This window comes from Aspergillus chevalieri, chromosome 3 (assembly GCF_016861735.1).
Source record: "Aspergillus chevalieri M1 DNA, chromosome 3, nearly complete sequence".
NCBI lineage: Eukaryota > Fungi > Ascomycota > Eurotiomycetes > Eurotiales > Aspergillaceae > Aspergillus > Aspergillus chevalieri.
Genome location: NC_057364.1, coordinates 1160536 through 1186482, shown reverse-complemented (window position 1 = coordinate 1186482; position 25947 = coordinate 1160536). Strand labels below are relative to the sequence as shown.

Genomic DNA, 25947 nt, shown 5'->3' with positions numbered 1-25947 from the left:
TGCGCTTCTGCTGGTTCTTGCAGTGGGTTAGGGGGAAATTCGCTGGCCAGACACATCACAAAGGAATATTTATTTTAATTTGGCTTAGCTTGGGATAGCTCCATGGGGTTTATAGGAAATAAACAAGCATTTACTGCTTGGTGGCACACTTTAAAGGAGTTTTCATTCTAATCTGCTTTGTTTGCAAACAGCTCCATAGGGTTGGCAGTGAATGAGCTCACCAGCTGGTCTATATAAAGACCCTCATTCCTACCCTTCCTCATCCATCCCCTCCTCCCTCTCTCTCTATTCATCTCTCTATCTCTCATCTCTCCTCTTCAATATCTCACAGTAAAGTGAACAAGGCCACTTCAAAGTAAGAAGTAAGCTTGACTGTCATCCCCATATTTCACCTCTTTGATATCAACAGATACTAACGAAGATACCTCGCCCAGATAATCTTCACCAGCAAGACTATCGTCCCCCTCGCAGCCGCAGCCAAACTTATCCGCGCCGCCCCAACCGCCTCTGCGAACGAGGTCATCGACTCCTCCAATGCCACCGTAGGCACCCTCAACAACAATGGCGACACTGAGGGCTGGGCTTCCTTCTGTGACAACGCCGACTGCACCAGCTGCGGCATTGCAGCTTCGTTGACTAACCCGGGTTGTATGCGTCAGACCGGCAGAAAGGCCATCAAGTTCCATGGTGACCCACTCTGGAACACCTTTACCTTGATTGCATCCCCGGACGACCAGTGCGGCTGCCAGAGAGGCTGCCACCCGAGTCTCGACGCGGCCAGTGGCTGCGTTCCTCTTGAGGACTTCCAAGGTGGATCTTACCGGTTCATCACTGGTGATGGCAGCTGCCCGACCAACAACTGCTAAGCGTGGACTGGACTGCCAATTTTGGAGGAACACCTGCTGACTGCTATCTTCCTGGCTGTTGTTGAATGTATATCGTCTTGTTGGGTCAGTTTGGTTTGGTTTTCCGGTTGTGAACGTGAAAAGCAGAGAATACAAATAATGGAGTAACACTTTATTGAAATATTGAAATGAAATGAATGGGATGTTATTGGGCATAATCTTCTCATCTTCAGTAAAAGTCGCTAGCTGCTGATATCATTAACATATAAGGAAGGTAGTGTAGAATACCGTGAAGCTATATCTTAGCCCGCATACTTTCCCGAATACTTCCCAAAACCCTCTTTTCATCCTTATCAGCCGACTCAAACTCCCATTCAATAACTCTCCGATGCTCAGGGCTTCTCACAAGAAAGTCAGCTTTCACAGAACCCGCGTTCGATTCTTCAGTTGGTTGTTCAGCACCCTCAGCACAAGTAATATCGTATCCCCACAGCACACGAGAAATGACAATAAACAAGGTCGACCGTGCTGTCCGCTCACCTGGACACCGTCTGCGACCGAAACCAAACGCTGAAATGGGAGGATCGGGGTTGCCAATATGTCTTTCGGGCTTGAAAACTGTAGGATTCTCGAAGGCGCTCTCGTCCATGTTAATTGCATACTGGTTGGCGACAACGGTTGCACCCTTGGGGATGAAGTAGCCCATGTATTCATCATCCTGAGTGACAGCATGAGGGACGGCAATAGGGGAGATGGGCTTCCATCGAAGCAGCTCCAGGATGAAGGCATTGACGTATGGGAGACGCTCCATATCTTCGAACGCGGGCAGACGCTCAGAGCCAATAACAGAGTCAAGCTCCTCGTGCGCCTTTTTCACAGTGTCCGGATAGAGGATAGAAGCCAGAACGAAGATCTCCATAACCATCTTGCTGGTATGAACTCCAGCCACGTAGAGATCCCCAAGCGCATAGCATAGATGCTCCCAGGGCAGCTCAATGACGACGTCCTTCTTCTGCACCGCTTCATGACACCAATTCCAACAATCCACCCCAAGAGCCGTATTGCAGCACTCAGTATACACGTCCGTAGTCTTCTCATGCAGCTGCTCCGCCTTCTTCCTCCATTTCATGAAGATATGCGGAAGACGATCCAGAACGGGAAAGAGCTCCAGCAACGCCGTCCCAAGCGACGTTCCCTGCAGCACGAAAGCAACCATCTCGTTAATATGCTCCAGCCGTCGATGGTCGTCATCATTCCTCCCCTGCCCCTTCCCATAGACAAGCGTGAACATAACATCGGAAGTGTACTGATGAAACTTCTCAAGTTCATTACTCTCCAAAAACCCATGCAGCAGCATCCTACTCTGAATATCCTGCAAGTATCGATACGAATCCGCCGCCCTCGAGCTCAACAGCGACGAGTACAACCGGCGATTAAGTCTCCATTCACGACCATACGGCATGAACGCCGCGCCCATTTGCTTAGACAGATAGTTGTCTAGCAGCACCGATGGTGGACGATCGCTGTATATATTTCCGCGTTTTTCAAGAAGATCTTGCGCTGCCTGTCGCGTGCCCAGGATGATGTAGGTTCGGGTGCCGATCTTTGCGCTGACGATCGGGCCGTATTGTTGGGTCCATTTTTGGAAAGATTTAAAGTCGTTGTTTCCCGCGATGAGGCCTGAGATGAAGCTGGGGCCGGGTGGGAGGCGTCGTTTTGGGCTCAGGAAGTACCAGGAACAGAGCGCAATAAGCGTGGCGATCAGAATCGAAAGCATCGCGATCGAATACTAGATTAACTGGATTTATCTCTGCCCTCCAGTTCTGAAAAGGATGAGAAACAGGGGGATGCTGGATCCCAGTAAAGCATCATCCATTGCGCTACTTAAATCCCTTGATTATGCGCCGGACATGACCCGCGTAGTTCTGCAGAAAAACCACCTACATAGTCTGCAGGATCGAAAGCAGCAAAGATACTCATGTGGGCACGATTAATATTCTCCGGCACGCGATTGGAGTCGTCCTGTAATTGACCAATGAACGCAATCGGGATAGCCTTGGTCACAAGGAGCTGAACTAAGTCCATCCCACTAAGATCGGCCTTGGATATAGATGAATCCTGTATGGGTGGGATGTTTCGCCGTACTGTAATAGTAGTAGTGTCGGGTCTATGCGTTAGAATCATTAATAATACTATTTGATTCTCTATCCTAATGCATTAATGGTATCTCATGCAAAATATACAGTCTCCAGAAGTACAGTATGCATACAGTATTACCCCTTGTTCCACTTTCCAAACTTCATGTAGTCATCGTACAAGGCCTTGAACACTGACCGTCCAGATGCGTCCAACCCAGCATTCAGTGCCCGCATTGTCTCTCGCGACATCACATCCAGTGCCGTGTACAATCCCGGAAGAATCGCCGTCTTCACTTCAGGAGTCATAGAACCACGAAGAGAGCTCTGCGCGTACTCCATAATCAGGTACTGAAGGTACTGTCCCGCAATCCGCTTGGCTTTCTTGGTCTGATCCGTCAAGCCTTCTTGTCCTCCGGGACCAGATTGAGTGGGCCGCGATACAGCGGACACGGTGGGATCGCAGAGGGAGGTGAGTAGGCGGGTAAAGTGCACGGCATGCGATGCCTGCAGCGGTGCGAGCCAGAGCGGCTGCTCTGTCGATCCCTTCTCCGACCGCATGGATCGAGTCCGTTTCCGAGATCGCGCAAATAGGCAGTTCAGCAACCGTTGCATGGCGGGGAGTATCAGGTGGAAACGGCCTCCAAGCTTCTGGCGATGCAGGCCCAGAAGCACACCCATTAACCGACAAAGACGGACGTAAATCGGGGCGGCATAATCTGTGTTAATCCGGGGTCCTGCTTTGGAGGCAGCGACCGCAATCGCAGCCAGAACGTTGTCAATATTCCACTGCGCGATGCATCGGGTATGAGTACGGAGGAGCATGTCCAAGCATTCTGTAGCGAATGTGAAATGCTCGATGCTCTGGCTATGAGGCATGGACTCTGTAACTGCAGTGCACAGTGACGATAGTTCCTTTGCTGCGGCGCTTTCCTTGTCCTCAACAGTTGGCATTGAGGCAACTGCCAAACTGGCGACAAGCAAACGGTAGGCGGCGTTGTCCCCTTCAAACCCGATACTCCGAATTTGCTGAATGACACCGGTCAGATCATCCACAGACATAGATCGGAACCGTTCCAACGTAGCGCGGATGAATAGTTGCTGCTGTTCGCCGTACAACTGTTGCAGGGGAAGAGTCTCAGCGACCTGCATGACAGGTAAGGTGATATCTTTGTCCGCTCCTCCTCGACCAACCAGCACCCGACGCCGGATTAGCCTCCTCAAGGGAGACTCGGAGTCGATCGACTTCTCAACGTAGCTCTCAATCTTCGACAAGAATTTGTCTACCTCGACGTTGTCGGTAGCCAGGTCTTCAAAGTCTTCTAGCGCATCAAGAACCTTGATCAGGGTGATCGTGTCTTCCAACTTTTGCTTTTTGCATTGGTCCTTGACAGACTTCACTTCCGCCACAACCAAGTCGAACACCTTCTGGCGGCAAGCTGCCAGCTCCGTCTCGTCTAAGACACCTGATAGTTGATGGCGATGGACCCACAGCTGCGACAGTGAAATCCGCAAGAAGAAGCAGTCCATGGAGTCGCGGTCGACGGATTTCAATTTGGACGCCTTGGAAGTGACTTTACGATACATCTTCTTGAACAGCTTGCTTCGTTCCTCGTCCGAGAGAACAAGCAACTTGGCGATAACCGCCTTGTGCAAGTGCCGGAAGGCTTTCATAATCTGGAGATCGACTTCGGTGCCCTGCAGAGTAACCGATTTGGCAGCGTTCCATGTGGGTTCCCAGTCGCTGGTCAAAGCCGCTCCGGATTTGGGCATGTCAGCCAACTTAGCCATCAGCGACAGCATACCGACCGTAATTTCCAGCGGGTTATCCTCTTGGCGAATGACGTCTTGCAGCAAGTCCAAAAGAACCGCCCTCTGGCGGCGAGTAACCAAGGATGCGGGGATTCTCTGCAGACTCTCAACGTAAAGCTTGCGGTTGGAAACATCACTCTTTATGCGCTCCGAAAGCACGAAAATCAAGTCACTGGTGATAGCTGGTGCGTTAAGGAGGTATTCATGACACACCACACTGGCCCAGGCTTGGAGGAATCTTGCATGGAAGGGGGCTCTTTCCAACCCGGTTGAGGAAGCGTGGTACTGCGAAGCAGCCAAAGACAGTGTGTGTTCAAACAAAGAGCGCCTAATATCGTATTTGATCAAACCCCAAACACTGGGGCTTCTCACGAGCGCCAGGAAATATCCTAAGGCAAGTGAGACTTGGAGTTCGAGAGTTTCAGCTCGACCATTCCATGGCGAGGCCATGGATGCCACTGCATCCTCCTTGGTAATGACCTTGAAGAAGTCTGCAATTTCGCGAGTGAGTGCGCTGAATTTGCCCAAACCAGCTGAATCGATAGACTCCTTAATAGCCAGGAGAGAGAATCGATAGGCTTCGAAAGACTCCAATGCTGCACGAGGCTTCTTCATCTGGTCTTTCCTGTGCCGCTGAATGGTCTTCGCAGAAACATCGGTCAGTTTCATCACGGCATGACCAAAGGGGTTGTCAGTGGACTGCAGGTTGTTCTCCAACAGGTCCCGAGCAAATCTCCACAGGCGCCACCTCCAATGAAGCGTTTGCTTGGAGGATAAGGTCGATGTTGCGATTCCGAGGATATTTTGCAAAGGTTCGTTGGCATCTTCAAAATTCAAATTGCGCTTTCTCATCCCCGCTTCCAATATCACGAACTGTGCATAGGAGCCGGCGGAGTCGGAAACCCGGCCATCTTCGTGCTGAATCTCAACCGAAGCTGCTCGCAATTGCGCTTGGAAGTGCGCATTGGTAAGAGGATTCCGCATCGCTTCACTGTAAACGTTGCATAGATCATCATCCTCCCACACAGTGAAAGAGCTCAAGCTATTGTTTTGAGAGCGTGTCTCCTCCACGGCGATGAGCTGTTCATACCAAAGCTGCATGAATGTCGGCAAATCTCTCGCAGCTGTGAAACCCTGCAGCAATGGAATCACAATCCCACTCTTGATCAGTTCGTAATTAGGATCTAGGTGGGACATGTTGCTCTGCCAATTAAGCAAGATCTTCTGAAGTAAAGCATTCAATAGATTGATAGCATCCGGAAGGCCCGAGTTCGGCAGGAAAATGTCGACACCCAATTCGATGAGCAACGCTGTCAGGTTCCAGTGGACCTGTGTTAGCTCGTTCCTGAGGAGGCCGGTGTACGCAGCATGGGTGAGCAGGGTGTGCAGAGACAATTGGATTTTCCGATCAAGGACCACACGGAAGAGTCGTTCGAGAAGCAGGACGAAGTCGGAAGAGTACGTAGCCGGGCTCTCCTCTTTCGCAATGGAGAATGCAAGCTCAGCTACGGCAACAAACAAGGTCTCCAACCAAGGAGCTTCGTGTGTCTGGAGCCGGAAGGTGTCCCGAGGGACGGAACGCGACGCAATTTCAAAGAAATTGGGCAAGAGTTCGGCCGTCTTCCAAAGATCTTGTTTCTTCATAGCATCAACTTTGTCCGCAGTCTCCTCGTTGGCGGAGATTGTGTCGCAAAGAATCGGCCTTAATGCATCGGTGATTGGCTTGACGGGAGTCCAGTCCGGGTCGCCTGCAGAATAGTTTATCCCTGAGCCTCCTCTCTTGAAGAAACCTTCACGCGCGGGAAGCACAACATGACGTGCAATGAGGCGCTCAACTCCTTGCAGCACCTGCGCTCTCTCATCAGTGTCGAGTTGAGTGGAACGCACGCAATGCTGAAGTCGCATCGCATGTTGAAAACTGTGCTTCGCAAAACAATCGTTGCTGGAATTGTTCTCAGAATCGTCTCGGCGGAATGACCTCAATTCCCACAGTTCCAAAATTGCCGGAAGAACGTAGAGCAAATGCTGTAGATCGGTCGTCTTTCGTCCGTGTGAGAACTGGGTAGTCACGAGAGCAGCCAATCTGAACGACTTTGCCAACAACGTAGCAACCGACTCTGGTTCACCCCTGAGCGCATGCTTCAAGTGAGAGCTGGCTATTTCGTCAAGTTCAAGCGTACGGTTCGCAAGCGTCACAATGCTGTAAAGGCAGTCCAGCAAGCGGATGAAAGTCAAGAAACACGAGGCTGGCGACTGCGGCGATTCATCGATATCCATCGCATCCCCTTGGTCCCCATCACCATTTTCACCGGCCCTCTTCCTCTTTGTCCCCTTCTTATCACGCTTCGATATTTGCTCCGGCGTATCTCCCACAGTCTGACTGGACTCCGATTCCGAGCACAAAAACTCTGCCGTACCATTCTCAACGCTCGCGAAAATATCCTCTTCCAAATCGGAAATCGTATCGTTCAGAATCACAAGGAACTTCTGGTCCTTCAACGTCGTCGCCAAGGTTTTCGGAGGGATAAGATCCACGAGTTGCCGTAAAAGTAAGAAAGAAGCTGACTCAACACGATAGTTCTTCCCTGTCCTCAACTTCTTCAAAAGCCACCGGAGAACCCACTCTTCCTTCGGGGCCGCATTGTGTCGGATTTGCGCGGCTCTATTGATCTCCGGGTGACTGGCGCATAAAGCCAGATCAAGACCAATGATCTGGGTTGCCTCGTTGAGTTGGCTAGTCGGGGAGGCGGTGCCCTTTTCTAGTCGCAGCAGGGCCTCTTGCGACGAGCGCGGACGCTGCGAATAAGACAGCCATTAGCCACATTCCTCTTGTCCCAGCTCACAGGAACGTGAATCTCTAATAAGGAACTCAAAAAACTCACCTCCGCAAACGACGGCATCACGAAAGAAGAACCAGACGAGTCGGTCTAAAGTATGCTCCCAGATATTTCAAGGTTCTGGCACATCAGCAACCAACTCGTCTTGCTTTATACTGTCTGAGTGCAGTATGTATATAGCAAGAAAGAGCAGGAGTACCGAAGAAAAAAAAAAAAGAAGCCCGACTGACGACAGAAACGCCGGCCGCCCCAAAACGCCTAGTTTTTCCGACCGCCTTTGCCCGGCAGAAGCTCTGCCCGAGGCGGACATCGCACCCGACCTATTCCTACTCCGCCATCACCAAAACCCTGCCGTATTTTCTTGTCTACTGCAGATAGTAAGTGGACTCACGTTCGATTGGCTCGACGCAAGGACTAACAGAGATATTCCTCGCCTAGAGTTACAGTCGCAATGGCCGAATCCAACGAATCCAAGCCGGTTGTGCCGGTCCAGAGATCGACTAAGCCCGTCAGCGAGGCCCTGCTGAACGAGAAGGTACGGCGTCAAATTGTGCTAGATATCTCTTGCAATTCGGTGGCATACCCGAGATATATATCTCGATAGGCATTGGACAGGCGGAAGAAGAATCCACAATGCCCAATTGAACACTACACACTCTCACTCACTCACGTGCCCCTTCCCCCGAGCAGTCAACTAATACGACTCTTTTCTGTGTATAGTGGGATCGCGCCATCTCCTCGATGCTTATCCGCTCTTCGCTCGGTCTGTCGTTCGGTGTTGTCTTCTCGGTTCTCCTGTTCAAGCGCAGAGCGTGGCCCGCGTGGGTTGGTCTTGGTTTCGGAGCTGGACGTGCGTGGGAGGAGGCAGACTGTATGTCAACGATCCCCGGAGACCTTACGGACCAGTTTGGTATGATCAGATTCAGAGAGGCGTGTGACTAACATATGTGATGATGTAGCTTCCTTCCGCCGGGGTGACTCGCCTTTGAGAGATGCGCTGCGTCGGTAGATGATCAAAAATATTATGTACGATACCTGTACAGCTGCGAACAAGTTAGATGGAGATCCTCTGGCAAAATGAGGTATCTTTGCTTCTGTTGTTTTTTTTTTTTTTTTTTAGTTCTGTATGAGCCTGGCTTTAGCATGCAATTCGTGGCGACAATTTACTTTTTCCCCTATCTCTGCTCTCTATCATAAGTATTATCCAATAATAGATCCAGTATTTTCAATTAAACGTTGTTTTTGGAACAAATCCCATTCAATGATGTTGAACGATGCATCTTTAGACCAACTCAATGAGTGAAAGCTTTACATATTCAAGTGCTAACTGGTTTTATCAAGAAAATCTCCCAAGGAGCCCAATTCTGACTATAAGACTTGATGAGGAATTCTGAAGATGGTAAATCAATGCAAACAAGATATATAAAATGAAAAATAGACTCAAACAAAAGAGGGGAGAATAACGCCCATAGATGTTCCCATTTTCCAGGAGCCCAAGCACTGAAAGAGACACGAGACAGAGAAAAGACAGAGGAAAAGAAAAACGTACCCAACAACCTTGGCTTTAGGTATCTATTGCAGGGGTATCATGATAATCATTAATGCGAACAGGATATTTGTGGAAAGTGAAAGCATCACCATCAAGCCGTGGAATCAAACGAAGACTGATTACAGACTAGGCGAAGGAACAGACGGATCTCTCGACAATCTCGGGCTTGATTGCTGAGCCGGTGGGCTGGCGTGGAAGCTAACACCTTCTGTTGAAACCGGCTGGAAGGCAAAGCCGTTATGGCCGCTGTGTGTAAGACAGCCAACGCAGCTGCAGTCATTTCCGCATTGGCAACTGCCAGTCACATCAGAGCAGGAGCTCGGCAATCCCACAGGGTACTCCAGAGTGTAATACTCGGAGGGTTCCATGAACTGATCTGGTGCATAGCTGAGGTGAGGCGAGAAGCCATTGCCCATGTGGTGCGAATGAGTTTGCCCCGAGTAATGGTTCATGGCGGTAACAGAGTAGTCCAGCGGGGTAGGAGCAGCGTTTGTGGAATATGGAGAGTGCTGGTTCTGCTCTTCACCATTAAGGCCTACTATAAGACCCATCTCTTGAACGTGTTGTCTCGTAGTATTATTGAACGGGTGAGAGGCGCACCCCAAGCACTGGCAACCATCACCGCAGTGACATACGTGCTCCGAACATTCAGCAGTGGGTGACGTGTATGAAAGGCTCTGAGGTTGGGTCGGCGGGAAAGCTGGCATGGCCATTGGTGTGAACCCGACACTCTGTGGTATGTTTTGATACGGATAGCTGGGCGCTGTTGCGTATGGAGGATAATAAACGGGCGCTTGAGTTCGTGGTTGATGTACCGGAAAGGGTTGAACCAAGTTACCGTGACCGGGAGCATGGAAATTCTGCCAAGTTGGAACAGTTGGAGCAGGGAACGAAGGGTAAGATAACCCATTTGCCGTTGAACCGTTTGCCATTGCACGATGATCGATGCCACTTTCTTCTGGTCTAGGTTCGGACGCGGCGTGTTGTTCCAATTTCGGTCCCTGCTCTCCACAACAAGAACCCTGTTGAGCCGGCTGCTCAGGCGGCTGCTCAGGTGGTGGTTGAGTTGGTGGTTGAGTTGGTTTGGCGGCTGCTTTGCCCGAGCAACAGCTGTTACTCTCGGGTGCCGTGGGTGTGCTAATGTCATGAGCTTGGCCCTGGATCACAGTTGGCTGCTGGTGGGCCAGAGGACCATATGGAGTCGGGAAGCTTTGATTCTGCGAAGCGTATGATGGCAAATCGTTGCATGTACCATTGTCAGAACGCTCGTTTTCAGCTTTGGCAATGGATTCCAATGCTCTAGCAATATTTTCGGGAGCCGCCTGAAGATTACTCTGCCTTCTTCCAGTTTTCTGGACCTTTCCTATAGTGGGCGGAGGAGTCGGCGCTACCGAGCTCGGAGTAATGGCCGGAGCGATCGTAACTGGTGTTGTCGTCGAACGGGTAGAGGCATTATCGGTTTCATCTTCGATAGGTACCTCGTACAACGGTCGACACATGCAGGTTGATCCTAGGACAAAAGTAAGGATGGGTGAACATGACACAGAGAGCGGTTGGGCGACTGACCTTTTGGAATGCGAATCATCACTGCGTATGTCTTCTTACAACTACACGTTCCTTTGGGATGCGGACATTTGGCCAAGGGCCGTCCAGCCTTCGGGACTTTCATCATCAGTCGATCGAAATGCTGGCATTTTGACGATCGATGGCCCCGAATACATGGCTCACTAGAGACCAGAAGATTATAGATCAGTATATACAGTAGACATCTTGAAGCAGACAAAAGACTCGTACCAGGACCACTTTGCACCCTCTTCGTCGAGCGGCATGATGGGAGGGCGGTCGGCTCTTTACAGGGTTAAAATAGAACCCCAGTTCTTTAAAATAGACCACCTTAGTTGTTATTGGCCATAAGCCAAGAAATCAAAAACAGATAATGCTTCTATCCAAACAACCCCGGAAGATGTGTTACTGGGGTGTGACAAAAGGTCGGTCGATAGATAGCGGATCCCAGCCAAATCTGATAATGCGGCGAAAGCGCCGGAGTAATAAAGGTCAGGGAAAGATAAAAAGGAATGACGCGAACCACAATGAAACAGCCAGCGGGAAGACCCGAAAACCCCGCTAGCAACGCTCGAACGTCCAGAGAGGGGAATTGGATAAATAATCCCTGTGGTGGTGGTAGGTATGCTGATTCACTCAATAATAACCGCGGGGTCGCGGTTTTTCTGCCGGGATCTCGCAATTGCCGGTTCCTGAAAGCGGTGAATTATCATCGCCGCGGAACCAAGCCGTAATCAATTAACTTCCAACGACTATGATGTTACGTGGTGAGCTTCATTTCCACTAGACTCAGCAGAGACATTTCGACATTTGAGACCCTGTCGGGAACATATTGAAGCTTCATATACTTCCCTCCACATGACCCGGGAAGGCACAATGTCGGACAATGTCGTTACGCGCACCCGCGATTTCTTCTCCGTCCCTGCCCCGATAAAACGCATCTTCGACCGGTTTCCTCTGACCACATATCCTCCGAATGACCTTCCTGAACGGACAGGGACGAACGCACAGGGAAATCGGTTGTTTATATTCACAGACGCAGCAAGTGCCCGGCGTGGGAGACCGTCGTTCAACCCGCAATGTCTCAAGTGGCAGGTTAGTGCGATTCCATTGTTTATCTATAGGCAAATTCGTGAAGAGCTAATGAACAAATCGATGATCGCTACAGGCATATCTGAAATTTGTCGGAATTGACTTCGAGATCGTCCCTTCGAACAATCACGCATCCCCAACGGGAGCCCTTCCTTTCGTCCTTCCCGCCCTTCCATTGAACACACACGTCCCGATCCCAGCCAGCAAAGTACAAAAATGGGCCATTGAGCAGGTCCATTGCGAAGAGGAGCAGCAGCTGGATGTACGATTTGACGTATATGCATCGCTACTGGATCACCGGATACGGAATGCTTGGGTGCGTTTATTTCACCACTAGTTTCGGATATCTTCCCCGAACTAACGTATGGCCACCTAGTTATACGCCTTGTATCTAGACCCGGAGAACTTTGATGCCGTCGCACGGCGGCTGTACGTCAAGCCAGCCACTACCAGCTCGGTAGTCCGGTCCGCTCTAAGCATCCAACTACAACAAGCCGCGGGCGACGAGCTCCTCAAATCGTACAAATACATCGATGTCAGTGATTTGGAAGCGGAGGCAGATAATGCATTCGAGGCTCTATCGACACTATTAGGGAATCAGCAGAACTTCTTCGACCGTCCTAAACCCGGGCTGTTTGATGCTAGCGTTTTCGCATACACGCATCTGATCTTGGATGATGGAATGGGATGGAAACAGAACCGGTTGGGACAGTTGTTGAAGAAGTATAAGAATTTAGTGCAGCATCGGGAGCGGTTGTTAAGATACTTCTAAGCTGCTTTCCTCTTTCTCATGTATATTACCAGCGTTATGTGATACTATGTCATGCGGAAACTAACTTCCACTCTTATAAGTTACATGTCCTTTTCCTGGCATGATACATTTCTCTATCTACTAACGCAATATTCAACACTGTCGACTACGATTCAGCTTTGGTGATTGAAGAGTGATAGTAGAAGGATACAAAAACTTTTGAACTTGAGTTTGGTGTATTTCATGGATCATAAACATCAATCAAAATACTAAGTCGCCATCCTCACTTGGCTCTCGTGCTGTTTTCCGCTACCATCATTTATCATAGCCCTAGGGCACGGAGGATTAATGTAGCAGGACATGATATCGTCAATAGATGATATGATCTTCCAGCGCAAACAATATCAAGCAGATAAGAATCATAACCAATGACACCGGCTCGATTGGGATTCCATAGCGGAATGATCAGGCGAGTAAAGACCAAAAGACCAATAAATAAGAGAACGCAAAATTCCGTGCCTGACGGGGCGAATAGAATGGGAATAGAACAATCCAAAAGAAAGTAAGAAAATGGAAGAGAAAGGTAAAGTGCAACCAAGCCCAACAGACATAATCCAAATAACGCAAGCAAAATGCACTCACTCCCTCGCTCAAATGCAAAGCTCATAAACGAAACCGTTAACATCGTGCGTAGCATATCGTGTGCCATAATCAGCCTCAATAGACGGTCGCTCCGAATGGCGCAGTTTCTTTGAGATCTTCGACCAAGTCCGCCACGTTATTGAGATATCTGCCCAGCAGCGCTTGTTTCTCATCTGTCGTGCGCGTAGCACGGCTCCCGTTTGCTGATTGACGACTTCCTTTGGGGCTTCGCAAATGTGGACCTCTGCGCTGCATCCCCGGACTGGACGCATTGGCGCCTGCGGGGAGATTGGTGGGGGTCTCGGGCATCAGGTAGAAGTAAAGGAACTCGACAAGTTTCAGCTTGACCTCGCGCGATGTTGCGCGCTGCTTGAACAGGGATGTCACTGTGAACAGACCATCGAGCTGTTCAAAGGTGCGCGTGTTGGCCGGATTGTCCAGCAAGGCCGTCACGAGAGTGAGGAGTGTTGTGGATTGGATAGCAGGGCAATTGATCGGATCGAGGAGGTCAAGGAGCAAATTCATGTAAATTTCACGGGCGAAGAGGGTGCGCGATGGCGGATGTAGAAGAAGAGCGCCTTGGATGAGGTCTAAGGTTGCGAGGATGAGCAGGTCGTTGGTGCCGTTGCTCCCTCGGCCCAGTAGATGTTCTAGACAAGTGACCAGTCGCATCGCCACTAGGTTCGTCAGTTTCAATCTATATGAGATATAAAGAAGACCGTGCGAGGAGGCTTACCGTTCCACTGAAACCCTTCTTGTAGTTTGAAAAACTCCCGGAACGCAGGGTCGTCTTTGATCTCTGATAACGGTCTAGCAGCCGGCTGGGGTGAACCCATTCCCATCATTGACCTTTTCCGCACGATTGGCGACTGTTTCGCTTTGGAGAGACATATCTGTGCAAGAAGACCTTCAACTTGGCGCAGGCCTTTACGCACTTTGCTGGGCTCGTATGAAGAGAGGTAATCGAACGAATGGGCCAACAACGTCTCCATGAGGTTTCAGAGTAACACTAGACGGGAACCGGATAGTAGATGAAGCTAAGAAAACTATAGGAAAGTAAAATAAAGCAAAGAATAAGGTGCACGACCCGAGAAAAGAAGAAATATGTAGAGAGAAATAGTAGCAATGATCGTAGTGGATGAGCGGGAACTATACAAAAATAAATAAGATCTGGTTCGGATAGTCGATGCTCACCGCGTCCCCCAGTTTTTTCATTCCCACCTAAAAGGCAATCTTCTTTTTGCGCTCACCTCCGATAATAATTCTCCAATGCCTTGATTCGTTTCCCGGGACGAGCGTCAATCATGGATCCTCTTTTATCTTAGCTTCCTTGTTCAATGCCGTTGCCCCGGGTGACCCAGCGCCCTGTTTGTCGATGGATTCCCGTTTGGACCAGTCGAAGGGTCCTTGATGGATCAGAGTATGAATGGAGGGGGCTTATTGGGTTATATTAATGAACAGGGCCCATTCTTTGCCAGCTGGCAATGGCTTTTTGTCTTTCTTCAGCTGGTGGCTGACCTTGCGGTCTATCAAGGAGGAATGTCCTCACACGGACCATAGTCATACAATTACGCTATCCTTGCAGCAGTTGGTTTCATCGACATAAAACGGCTCAATTAATGACTTCATTCAAGATAATGACGGCTCCGAAGTATTAGGAGCTGTCTTGGGATGTCACGAGAGGGAGAAATAATGGCATTGCATTGCGCAGCGCATATGCGGGGTGCATGTGATATCCAATCTCTGCCCCTCCATTCAGATACAAGACGTTTTCTTTTCTCCCGCGCATCTTCTATCTCTCTTTTATATGGAATTTTAACAAACAACAAGACTTGAAGTATCAATACAGCGCTAGGACGTTTACTGCTCTAACACAGATTCGCTGACCGCCTCGTGCATTTTGTCGTCATCGGTGGCAGTTCCGCCAACACATGCGATTCAGCAAACAAGACGCTTCGGCCACAAATCACGCTGCAGACATGATTATACCAAACGCTGAGGATTATGATATGGACTCTAGACCAACAAAACTAAATGGAGGGCCTCTGCAGACCACAGATACCTCTGTCCCAGACAGCGGGGGCAGACACAAGCGGAATCGGTCAAGCTTAGACGGCACCAAACATAAAGATGGACAGTGGTCGGAAGAAAATGAGCGGATTCTTATGGGGCCATACGATTATATGCAGCAACATCCAGGGAAGGATATCAGGCGGCAGCTCATCCATGCCTTCAACGCATGGCTGAAGGTCCCTCCAGAAAGCTTGACTATCATCAACAGGGTGGTGGCGATGCTTCATACAGCTTCTCTGCTGTAGGTTTGCCTTGTTGAATAAGTTTCTTCTATCCTGGTATTGAGACTAATGGATCTGCTATGTAGTATTGACGACGTCGAAGACAACTCCATCCTCCGACGCGGAATCCCTGTAGCGCATAACATTTTTGGCACCGCGCAAACCATCAACTCCGCCAACTACGTCTACTTCCTGGCCCTCCAAGAAGCCCAGAAGCTCAACAGCCCTACTGCTATTGACATCTACACCCAAGAACTCCTAAACCTCCATCGCGGCCAAGGGATGGACCTCTTCTGGCGCGAAACCCTCACCTGCCCCAGCGAAGATGAATACCTGGAGATGGTTGGGAACAAAACCGGTGGACTTTTCAGGCTTGCAGTGAAATTGATGCAAGCTCAGAGCAACACAGGGAAAGACTGTGTGAGCTTGGTGAATGTGATGGGGTTGATATTTCAGATCTGTGATGACTATCTGAATCTCTCAAATACAACATATACCAAGAATAAGGGTCTTTGCGAGGATTTGACAGAGGGAAAGTTCTCATTCCCTATTATTCATAGTATTCAGTCAGATCCAGGGAATCACCAGCTCATCAGTATCCTGAAGCAGAAGACTAAGGATGAGGAGGTGAAGCTGTATGCCACAAGTTATATGGAGAGCACGGGGAGTTTTGCATATACGCGGCAGGTGGTTCGGGATCTTCGTGATCGGGCGTTGACTTTGATCGATGAGATCGACTCCAGTGGTAACGCACGAGGCGATGGGGCAATGGTGCGAGCTATTCTGGATAAAATTACGGAGACCACGTTAAACGAGGCTCGGTGATTCTTTTGTTGCTTTTTTTTCGGACGTGTTTGGATTATGTTTTGCCGTTGGCTGCCGTTAGATATACCCTTGATATAAGCCTGGACTTGTATTCTGAAAGCGAATTGAAAACATGAGAAATGAGAAACTTGATATATATATATATATATATATATATATAAAGTGCCTAAAACCTAGTAAACAGAAATCCATTCCCGCAGGTAGATACTGAAACTGAGCAGATTACCAAAGATCCCGGGGGTATATCAAATCCAATAATGAGATGAAAACCTCATCATACCAAAAAGCATTAATCGTACCCAAGTAAAGATGCCAATATAGAACAATAACATGGCAAAACCATGGCAAAATGATGACATGTTGTTAGATGCCTTTACATAACCACACAGCAAGCCTTCTCCAACTTGCGCAACACACGCGGCAAGATGGCATTGACCACCTGCTCGACCTGGTCCTGCTGCTGGTTCTGCCCGCCATGCTGCTGTTGCTGTTGCTGTTGGTGCGGCTGCTGGTGGTACTGCTGGCTGGGGTACTGCTGGTGCGAGGACTGCTGGTGCTGGTGGTCGTAAGGCGAAGGAACGGCGCCCAGATCGGCGGCACCGCCGGTGAGATTAACGTAGATACGACCGGCGTTTTCCTCAGTGGCGTACTGCAGGCCCATCTCGCGACAGACCTTTTCAACACGGGGCTTGATTTTCTGGACGTGGTTCGCGGAGTGGTTTCCTTTGCCGACGATGCTGTTTTACCAGTTCGCATTAGCTACTTTCTTTTGTCGCAACAGGCCAAACCTGATGGAAGGAAAGAACATACACATGAAGATGATTCTGCCCATGTTGCTTAGCGTACTTAATCCGCTCTTCTAGGATATCCTCCGCCTCCTCAACAAACTGCCCATGCAGATCGATAGTATCCGCTGCGACACGACCATTCGCGTTGTTTTCACGGAAAATAAACTCGGACGCTTGTTTGTTGTATTCTTCCATCTTGCGCCCGTGCGCTTTACCTTGTTCTGAAAGCTCCTTGGCTGCAGCGCCATCGCCGCTGGAGTAGGCTTCTTGAGACTAGACAATTTCCAAATCAACATTGACTGGTCGAGGTGTTGTGAAAAAGGAGGCGCACCCGTTGAAAGCATGAACCGCGCTTTGAGGCTTCTTGTCTGGCTAAGTCGCGGAGACGGTCATATTCGGCTTCTGCGTCGTTGCTTTGGTCATGGTTGAAGGCTGCATAGCGTTGGGCAGTGTTAGCGACGAGACGAGAACGCGCGCTGGCAGAACAATAGGCATGGACATACCCCGAGGGCCCATGTGGGACATCTCGTGGTGCATGGTGATTATATAGGTATGCCGTTATACACTGAATATAATGGCCCAATTTTGGGTCAATTGAGTCAATGAGGCTTTTGATGAAGAGAAAATGAGTCCGGCCAGATCTGGTCTGGGACCCAAGGGGAATCGGAGCATCGGCGGTCGATCGTTCCGATCTTTTTTTTTTCTTCTTTTTTCTTTGGGTCGACCTCGGTTCCGTGGATTGCTTGGAGCATTCCTTTTAGTACATTTTCTTTACCGCTTCCATGGCTACGATGACTGACTGAGGTTCCAGTTGGTTGCTTTTGTCTGTACTATGTAATGCCCTGTAAGATTCGAAATTTCTGGGGCATGTGGCCACCATGCTGCGATACCGGAATAGACTTCCTTGACTGGAGTATTGGGGACACCCGGTGTTCTCCACAGAGCTGTACCGTACTTTGTACTTGTGGTACTGCGCGCACTGCATTTCGGCTCTGTACAGATACTTTGCGTGGCCAATTGGAGCCCGATACAGAATAAACACCTTCCTGTTCCTGCTGCGAACTCAAAACCCAAGTCTTCAGCTATTGCCCCCGAAACCATGGAACATGGAGGTTCGTCCCCATCTACGGAATATTACCCGGTACCGTGGTTGGCAGAGAACACCCAATGTTGCTCCAAGTAGATGAGGGTACCATGGCTAGGATGGTTCTGCGAGTTTTCGCGAATGCGACGTTGACTTGTATTATGTATTGGAGTACATGTCGCACAGCTTGGGGGTCCAGTGCTTCACGACCCTGGAGTACGGTCGATTACCGATCGGAGTAGATCCATCGTCGGAGTCATTGTAGCGTGACGAAGAAGAAGTTGCTGGAATCTATTTCTGTATTCGCTTCGTACTGATAAGCAACCCAGAGCCAATGGTGCCTGAAGCAGATGGTCTATTTGAGCTTGCGATGTACCCACCATGGTCAAATATAACGTAGCGATCGACTCATTGTTGATCCCGAGCACGACGGAAAGATTCTACAAGTCGGTCGGGATCATTCAATCGATAACATCCCGCCTGCAAGTTGTTGAGCATGTCCTCTCATGGATCGGATGCAAGCACTGCTTCCCCTGGATATTTTAGAGGATGTCGTACTCCGGAATTCATATCGACTCTACTGTGGGTCAATATCTGCGAAAATGAGGAATCACATCCACTTTAATATTAATAGAGTTACCGAGCATAAAATGCCCTGTAAAGATCATGCCATGTGGTGACCTGAAACTCTGGAACGGACGCCAATAAGTTAGTCACGGAGGGGACTTTATGTCAGCATCTGCACCGAAGGCGACTAGAAGGCGGTGGTGGAGATGTGCATCAGGGGTATCTGCACTCCGAGTCAGCGAGATACCCAGTGAACAAACAGTGACTTAAAACAATTGGATTATACACATATCAGAGTTAGTCTTGCAGGCTTCATAAGCTTTGTTCTGACTCCGTATCCCGTAAAAAGGGCCCAATTACTGGGCAAGACAAGATTGTTGCGGAGAGATCGACGGACAGTTAAGGGGAGGTGGGTAAGGTACCATGCGAGTATGAGGAGACGAGTCAGAACCACATGTCTGGCTGGACACATCACTTGCACCTCGTTCCTGACGTACAAGTACAGGTACTGTATACAGTTATAGAGAAATGAATAATTCACTCTTTGTGGCCGTACTCAGTTAATCCAAGACGAGTCACCCGGGAACTGAGTAAGTGGCAGTGGATAACAGGGGCAATTAGGCGTCTTTCTAACTGTAGCAAGATAACCACGGAGTTAACCAGATCTGCGGAAATACCATCAGCAACTCAACTCCTGAAAAGTGGTGAGAGAGTGTGTGTAAGAGTGAGAGTGAGAGGGCAAGTGATCTATCGCGTTCTCAATCAGAACAACCGTTTTTTTCGTTCGTGATGCCGGATCTTCTGGCCTCATCTCGGCTATCTTCACTTTATACGAGTAGTATGCAGAGTCTTTATAACTACTCTGCATAGAGTGATAGAAGAGTACAGTAGTCTCCGAAGGTGGGTGCTGTAAGTATGGTATTAGACCGTATTAGACTTGATCCACTAAATAGGGGATACTGAGTCTTATTGGCGAAGGAATGTACCGAGCGGATCTTATGGGAGCCCCTTAGCCATCTCCACCAATAAAACTCGTAACACTGGCCCCTGTAAAACCGCGTAATGAAAACCCTCCACTGGAGCCACGCTAAGAGATTCTGCAACGAGCCAATCACAAAGCGCAGCCCCTCCTCTCGCCCCTTACTCTCAATTGTTCACTCTTCGGGCTTTCTCTTGTCTGTGTCTCTGCCTTGTCTTTCTTCTTTTCTTCTTCTCTTCATCCTTTCCTATTTCCTCTTTTTTCTTTTTTTCCTCCTTTCTCTTCATCAGTTCTCAAACTGCTGAATTGAGGGTTCTTCTTTCATTCCTCAAAGACCCCCGTTCTTTATTCCTTTGTCGCCTTCCTTTTTCTCTTATCCACTTCCCGTCCGAGGTTGCGACGCCTTAATAATAATACCTCTTCTTCCTCTCCGTTCTTTCGAACTCCCTGAATACTTTCCATCCACTTATCCTCTCTTTTGGATTATCGTCGTCTTCCGAGTGAGAAATGTAAGTTCCTTATGAAGAAGCTTCGCAGAATGCTATCTCTCCCCTAAAGTCTATTATCCGGTTGGTCCGTCGGAGCTGCCAATTGCCCTTGCTTCCGGCACGGTCAATCTGCTTGGTCGCGCTTGTACGACGGGCACGTCGCCGCGGAGAATTAAGCAGAGTGTTGACGTTTGCCTGTTTGCCTTAGTCTCTGAGACGCTTCTTTGCCTCTCCTTCACGACCTTTCTATCGAATTTACTATTCTTCGTTTTAATAAATCACCACCACGACACTACCGCCAAAATGGGTTGCGGAATGAGTACCGAGGACAAGGAGGGCAAGGCCCGCAACGAGGAGATTGAGAACCAGCTCAAGCGCGACAAGATGATGCAGAGAAACGAGATCAAGATGCTCCTGCTGGGTAGGCACATCTCTCCCGGTTTGTGGTGAAAGTGAGGTTCTGACCATCGCAGGTGCTGGTGAATCGGGCAAGTCGACTATTCTGAAGCAGATGAAGCTCATTCACGAGGGCGGCTACTCGCGCGACGAGCGGGAATCTTTCAAGGAAATCATCTACAGCAACACCGTCCAGTCCATGCGTGTCATTCTGGAAGCCATGGAGTCGCTCGAACTGCCCCTCGAGGACGCCCGTCATGAGTACCACGTGCAGACTATCTTCATGCAACCCGCTCAGATTGAAGGTGACAGCCTTCCCCCGGAGTTTGGCAATGCCATTGGTGCTTTGTGGCGCGACTCGGGTGTTCAGGAGTGTTTCAAGCGTTCGCGCGAATACCAGCTAAACGACTCTGCTAAATAGTAAGTTCAAAGGTTACACAGGTAGTTGTTTTCCAGGCTAACTGTCCTAGCTACTTCGACGCTGTTGAGCGCATTGCTCAGCCCGACTACCTCCCCACCGACCAGGATGTCCTTCGCTCTCGTGTCAAGACCACCGGTATCACCGAGACCACCTTCATTATTGGCGACTTGACCTACCGTATGTTCGATGTCGGTGGTCAGCGTTCTGAGCGTAAGAAGTGGATTCACTGCTTCGAAAACGTCACCACCATTCTCTTCCTGGTCGCTATCTCTGAATACGACCAGCTCTTGTTCGAAGATGAGACTGTCAACCGTATGCAGGAAGCGCTCACCTTATTCGACTCGATTTGCAACTCGCGGTGGTTTGTCAAAACGTCTATCATTCTCTTCCTTAACAAGATCGATCGCTTCAAGGAGAAGCTGCCCGTTAGCCCCATGAAGAACTACTTCCCCGACTACGAGGGTGGTGCCGACTATGCCGCCGCTTGTGACTACATCCTCAACCGCTTCGTGTCTCTGAACCAGGCCGAGCAGAAGCAGATCTACACTCACTTCACATGTGCCACTGATACCACACAAATCCGCTTCGTCATGGCTGCGGTCAACGGTATGTCTCATGCCTTCGCCACTGTCTTATTCATGACACTTCAATGCTGACTGTTTTCAGATATTATCATCCAGGAGAACCTCAGACTCTGCGGTCTCATCTAATGAACTCGCGAAGAACTTATGGAGTTGAGGATGTCTCGATATTTAGATCGCACGTTACATGGCTTTTAATACGGATATCAAGTGTGCCATTTTTCTTATCTGCCTGGATGCTCTTTACCACTTGTCGCCATTTTCTCTTTTCTATTTCTTGTCTTTTTTTCATTTGATCCTGGCGTTGAGACATTCCCTTTCCTCCACTTACTAATATTTCCTTTTCATTTGTGATTCCCCTTGTTCAAATGACATACAGCGGCTCTTTATCCATCAGCGATATCCATTTCCATGACCAGAGCCTAGGGGTTTCTTCTTTCCTTCTTCTACGCATGAGTCGTGGGTCTTTTTTCTGTGGATTTCTTCACCGGGCTTTGGACCCCGGTTTTACGGTTTTATTTCGTCCATGGGGAGGCCCGCCTTGTGTTTTTGGTGAAAATTTTTCCTTTTCCTTGATTCCCTTTTTGATTTGGTTACCCCAAACCCTCATTCTGCCGGTATTTCCTTTTATGTGCCTGTCTGATTTGAAAGCTGGATATCCTGCCCTCGTCATCAAATCCTGTGTATAACTCATTATGTCACGCATCATTTCCTTTTATCTCATGTTCCTTTCTTTTCTTTTACCTATTAAAAACGACGGCGATAGGGCAATGGACACGGGAACGACATAGTACGCATCATGTCCCTTCTCATGTGTCATGCCGGTCGGTTATTGGGTCATAGTAAAGCAAGCATTTGAGATCGTGGAATGATACTTCTGTAGTCTAGTAAATATAATCCACATTGCAGTATTATAGTAGGATAAATAACCAAGTTCTAGAACCGCAACTTCGGCCCCAAGAACACAATCAAGATAGCAACCACCCACAACCCCAGAATCCACGCATACAGCATCATCCGTCCCCACCACCCTTTTCCTTCCGTCATCTTCCTCAAAGTCCCCATCCGCTTCTCCGCCGCACTCATATTCGTTGTCGTAGTATCTAGCCCATCTACAGCACGATCCAGCACTGATTTCTCTGCTTCGAGCGAAGTGTGGAAGGCTGAGGAGGAAGATTTGAGTTGCGTGGCGAGGGAGAGGAGGGATTCAGTGAGGGATTCTTGTTCGAGGCGGGAGGAAGAGAGGGATTGTCCTGCTGTTTGCGCTTGGGTGCGGTCTGGTTGCGGCGGTGATGTTGGTTGGGGTTGGTCGTGTGTTTGATAGGAGGTTGATGTCGCTGTCGGGCGCTGGAGCTGGAGATAGCGGTTTCGGAGAGTCGATGGGGAAGGGTTGATGCTCGTAAAGTCGCCTCGACTTGTCTCTCCCTTCTCTTGCTCTTCTTTCGTTGGTGATGGCGGTTGCGCATCCTTCTCCGTCGCGGCATCTTCCGGCGCATTCTCATCAACACCCTCATCGTCACTTATATCCACCAACTCCCCTTCCCCCTCGTAATCCTCTTCCCCGATATCATCGTCGAGATTCGCCTCCGCCTCCGCCTGCGCAGTAATATTTTCCAGCACGCCCTCCAACGCCTTCAGTGTCTGCCTCTTCCTCCCAACCTCTGTCTGAATCTCATATCGCCGATCAACACGTTTTACGCCAGAGAGGGAGTTTTCGAGGATATTCAGAGCCGTGCGCGCGTAGTCAATGTTCTGTTTGTTACATTAACACCCAATCATCATCTATTATAACTGCGTTGCAGTGCAGTCCAGAACCCGGGGGAATGGAGAAAAACCATACAGCGTGCACCCTTATCCGCTGCAACTCATCTCGCACAAGCGGCCTCAAATCCGCAGTACTGCTGAGAAGGTTATATTCCAGGCGCGCGAAAAGGCGGGTTATCGTTAGGAGTGTTAGGTCGGCATCGGTGGAGGCGGGTGATATCGGTGATTTTGTGGACGGTGTTGGTGTCGAGGGGGGAAATACTGTTAGTGTCATTTTGTTGGTTTATTCGTTCAGGGTTTGATAGTTGACTCCGTACTTTGTACGGAGTAGAGTAGACAGCGAGGCTATCTCCGATGTCACTGGGTTGATTACTAAGCAATCTACGGATGAGCTATGAATCATGTATTACAGTTATAGCTGAGCTTAGATGGAGAGTGACAAGTATCATTACGCTAACACTACTAGTAGATGAGAAGGGGTCAATAGATCATGATATTCCTCAATGCGTCGTGATCACGTGCCGCGTATCGTAGCATGAGAAGCCCTCATGGTATGAGAGCTAGAAGCGGGAAAGAAAATTGAAAGCGAAAAGAAAAAAGAAAGAAGAAGAAAAAAAGGTCAACTATATTCAACCACCCTCCGCTTCCATTTCCGCACGCCATTTTCGTCCGTATCTTGAAGATGCTGGACGGTTTCACTCCGCTTCTGCGCCGTATACACCACGTTAGATTCTGCCCTTGGGACATGGGACCGCCTATCATTTGATATCCCGGTAGAGGGAGGCAAAAACGCACTCTGTGGATTTTTCACTGGCTCGCTTGACCCTGACCCTGGTCTAGGGCTCCTGTTTACCTCCTGATCTGCAAATTCGGAGAATCCTTGGTGCGATCCGCTTGCATGAACACTGCCAGCTGGCGCGGCGTGTGTCGACGACTCAGGAGACGTCGGTGTCTCCGGCTTCATCGTCAACGATGGTCGATTCCCAGCCTGCCGCTCCTGGCTTAGCTTGGCCGCCAATTGACCACTCGACGGCAGTGGCGTGCACCGGGACAAGGGTTGCAGGATATCACAGGCGGATGGCAACGGGGCGCGGACATCGCAAGATAGATCCTTTGGAGGACTATTGGACATAGGCTGTTGTTGCTGGCCCACTGCAGCCGTGCCAGCTGTCTTCTCTTTGTTGCCACCGGCACCGAATCTCTCGGGTAGGGACTTTTGCGAGTCCATTTGCCTCCGGGATAGTGCGGGCCACCTGCTGCGGTGTTTGATGCGCTGGACGAGAATTAGGAGACAAATCAAGCAGAGGATCGGACAGAGAATTTGTGTAGATGTGATTGGCAAGTCTCGGGGAATGAATGATGTGCCGTCCTCGTTGTTCATCGCAGGAACTGTGTGGCTTGTCTCTGTCCGGTTGGAAAGAAGTGCTCCAAACTGAGATTATTTCGGAGAACTGGTGCAACAGAGATATGTAGCAGTCTGCTGAATGTGAAATTCAAGTGACAATTTAACGAAAATCTTGTTTTTAATCTTCCTGTTCGGGATAGCAAAGGTGAGGAGTTGGGCCTGCTTGCTCCGGGTTAGAAGGGAGACGGCTATATAAAGACCATGAATAGAGCGATGGCGGCACGGTCCACAGCAAATACCGAAACAGACCAGGATCTTCTTATTAGTGTTGGCAATTCCTTATGATGTATGATATGCAGAGTCCGGGCTCAGGAGAACTGGTCCTCGTCAACATTCACTATCCGAGAGAGGAAAACGGCCATTGTCGGCGAAGACCTCTTCTTCTCGTTCTTGTTCTCGCTCCTTGTCCCTGGTTGGCATGACTCAAGTTGATGTCAACCCACCATCTTCACATTATCGTAAATAATCACAAGGCTTTCCTAGACAGGTGGGGAGAGAACTGAGGGGTGCGGGTGAGAAACGCAGGTTCCAGCTGTGCTCGCACTGGATGGCACAACACTAGCAAGAAAAACGAATCAAACCTCTTTCAGCATCCTGTCACGGAATAAACTAGAGAATCCGAGTGGACTGAAACGGGGGAGGGGGGGTAGGGAATGTGGTAGCTCCAATGCGAGGCGAATTTTTTCAGCTGTTGAGAATTTGCGCCACCATACATCCTATCACCAACATAGCGCCGCATGAAATTTTTTTCCTTTTTTCCTTTTCAAGTGTCCCTGACGATGATCCGATCCATCATGTATAGAGGCAAATTATGCACTCGCAGAGGCAAATGCAGTATTCAATAGTTGCCCTCGTGGACCCAAGCATACACTCTGCAGTTGTGGTGATGGTGGTGATCTGCTGATATACTTACCGCGGCCTTAAGCGCCAAATACACATCAATACCGCGTGTAAATTACGCACAGACGCCAATGTCGCACCTCCAACTTCTTTCAACTTTTTCAGTTCAGCTCAGCCATCCCACTGAGGCTTCTTTGTCACTTAGTAAATCAACCACTGGTCCACTGAATCCATCATTTCATCTCGACCTTACCTCCTGTCAATGCAGATCCCTGCTGAATCGCTAGTA

The 25947-nt window shown here is 49.3% G+C and overlaps 12 protein-coding genes across 12 annotated transcripts; 4 read left to right on the top strand and 8 right to left on the bottom strand.

Moving 5' to 3' along the window:
- Positions 1-350: 350 nt before the first annotated feature.
- ACHE_30435S (uncharacterized protein) lies at positions 351-686 on the bottom strand (the record flags this gene model as incomplete). The annotated part of the gene is made up of 1 exon (XM_043277052.1): positions 351-686. One exon carries the CDS (start codon positions 684-686, stop codon positions 351-353), a length of 336 nt encoding a protein of 111 aa, XP_043134970.1.
- A 454-nt stretch (positions 687-1140) lies between these two features.
- Positions 1141-2622, bottom strand: ACHE_30434S (cytochrome P450; the record flags this gene model as incomplete). Its single annotated transcript, XM_043277051.1, has 1 exon — positions 1141-2622. The coding sequence occupies one exon, from the start codon at positions 2620-2622 to the stop codon at positions 1141-1143; it is 1482 nt and encodes a 493-aa protein (XP_043134969.1).
- Positions 2623-3118: 496 nt separating this feature from the next.
- ACHE_30433S (ribosome biogenesis protein URB2) lies at positions 3119-7692 on the bottom strand (the record flags this gene model as incomplete). Its single annotated transcript, XM_043277050.1, has 2 exons — positions 3119-7588; positions 7675-7692. 2 exons carry the CDS (start codon positions 7690-7692, stop codon positions 3119-3121), a joined length of 4488 nt encoding a protein of 1495 aa, XP_043134968.1.
- Positions 7693-8080: 388 nt separating this feature from the next.
- MIC10 (MICOS complex subunit MIC10) lies at positions 8081-8638 on the top strand (the record flags this gene model as incomplete). Its single annotated transcript, XM_043277049.1, has 3 exons — positions 8081-8164; positions 8350-8500; positions 8589-8638. The coding sequence occupies 3 exons, from the start codon at positions 8081-8083 to the stop codon at positions 8636-8638; spliced, it is 285 nt and encodes a 94-aa protein (XP_043134967.1).
- A 659-nt stretch (positions 8639-9297) lies between these two features.
- Positions 9298-11007, bottom strand: mac1 (putative copper-activated transcription factor GRISEA; the record flags this gene model as incomplete). Its single annotated transcript, XM_043277048.1, has 3 exons — positions 9298-10688; positions 10745-10905; positions 10973-11007. 3 exons carry the CDS (start codon positions 11005-11007, stop codon positions 9298-9300), a joined length of 1587 nt encoding a protein of 528 aa, XP_043134966.1.
- Positions 11008-11599: 592 nt separating this feature from the next.
- Positions 11600-12605, top strand: ACHE_30430A (putative mitochondrial outer membrane protein (Sam35); the record flags this gene model as incomplete). The annotated part of the gene is made up of 3 exons (XM_043277047.1): positions 11600-11836; positions 11910-12149; positions 12210-12605. The coding sequence occupies 3 exons, from the start codon at positions 11600-11602 to the stop codon at positions 12603-12605; spliced, it is 873 nt and encodes a 290-aa protein (XP_043134965.1).
- A 696-nt stretch (positions 12606-13301) lies between these two features.
- On the bottom strand, positions 13302-14218 carry ACHE_30429S (cell division control protein 14; the record flags this gene model as incomplete). Its single annotated transcript, XM_043277046.1, has 2 exons — positions 13302-13903; positions 13963-14218. The coding sequence occupies 2 exons, from the start codon at positions 14216-14218 to the stop codon at positions 13302-13304; spliced, it is 858 nt and encodes a 285-aa protein (XP_043134964.1).
- Positions 14219-15157: 939 nt separating this feature from the next.
- Positions 15158-16345, top strand: BTS1 (FPP/GGPP synthase family protein; the record flags this gene model as incomplete). Its single annotated transcript, XM_043277045.1, has 2 exons — positions 15158-15540; positions 15607-16345. The coding sequence occupies 2 exons, from the start codon at positions 15158-15160 to the stop codon at positions 16343-16345; spliced, it is 1122 nt and encodes a 373-aa protein (XP_043134963.1).
- A 373-nt stretch (positions 16346-16718) lies between these two features.
- ACHE_30427S (Smr domain-containing protein) lies at positions 16719-17670 on the bottom strand (the record flags this gene model as incomplete). The annotated part of the gene is made up of 4 exons (XM_043277044.1): positions 16719-17082; positions 17156-17406; positions 17465-17565; positions 17637-17670. The coding sequence occupies 4 exons, from the start codon at positions 17668-17670 to the stop codon at positions 16719-16721; spliced, it is 750 nt and encodes a 249-aa protein (XP_043134962.1).
- Positions 17671-20554: 2884 nt separating this feature from the next.
- On the top strand, positions 20555-21778 carry gpaA (guanine nucleotide-binding protein subunit alpha gpaA; the record flags this gene model as incomplete). Its single annotated transcript, XM_043277043.1, has 4 exons — positions 20555-20672; positions 20725-21067; positions 21118-21674; positions 21735-21778. 4 exons carry the CDS (start codon positions 20555-20557, stop codon positions 21776-21778), a joined length of 1062 nt encoding a protein of 353 aa, XP_043134961.1.
- Positions 21779-22585: 807 nt separating this feature from the next.
- ACHE_30425S (uncharacterized protein) lies at positions 22586-23687 on the bottom strand (the record flags this gene model as incomplete). Its single annotated transcript, XM_043277041.1, has 2 exons — positions 22586-23401; positions 23490-23687. The coding sequence occupies 2 exons, from the start codon at positions 23685-23687 to the stop codon at positions 22586-22588; spliced, it is 1014 nt and encodes a 337-aa protein (XP_043134960.1).
- Positions 23688-24032: 345 nt separating this feature from the next.
- On the bottom strand, positions 24033-24794 carry ACHE_30424S (uncharacterized protein; the record flags this gene model as incomplete). Its single annotated transcript, XM_043277040.1, has 1 exon — positions 24033-24794. One exon carries the CDS (start codon positions 24792-24794, stop codon positions 24033-24035), a length of 762 nt encoding a protein of 253 aa, XP_043134959.1.
- Positions 24795-25947: the final 1153 nt, after the last annotated feature.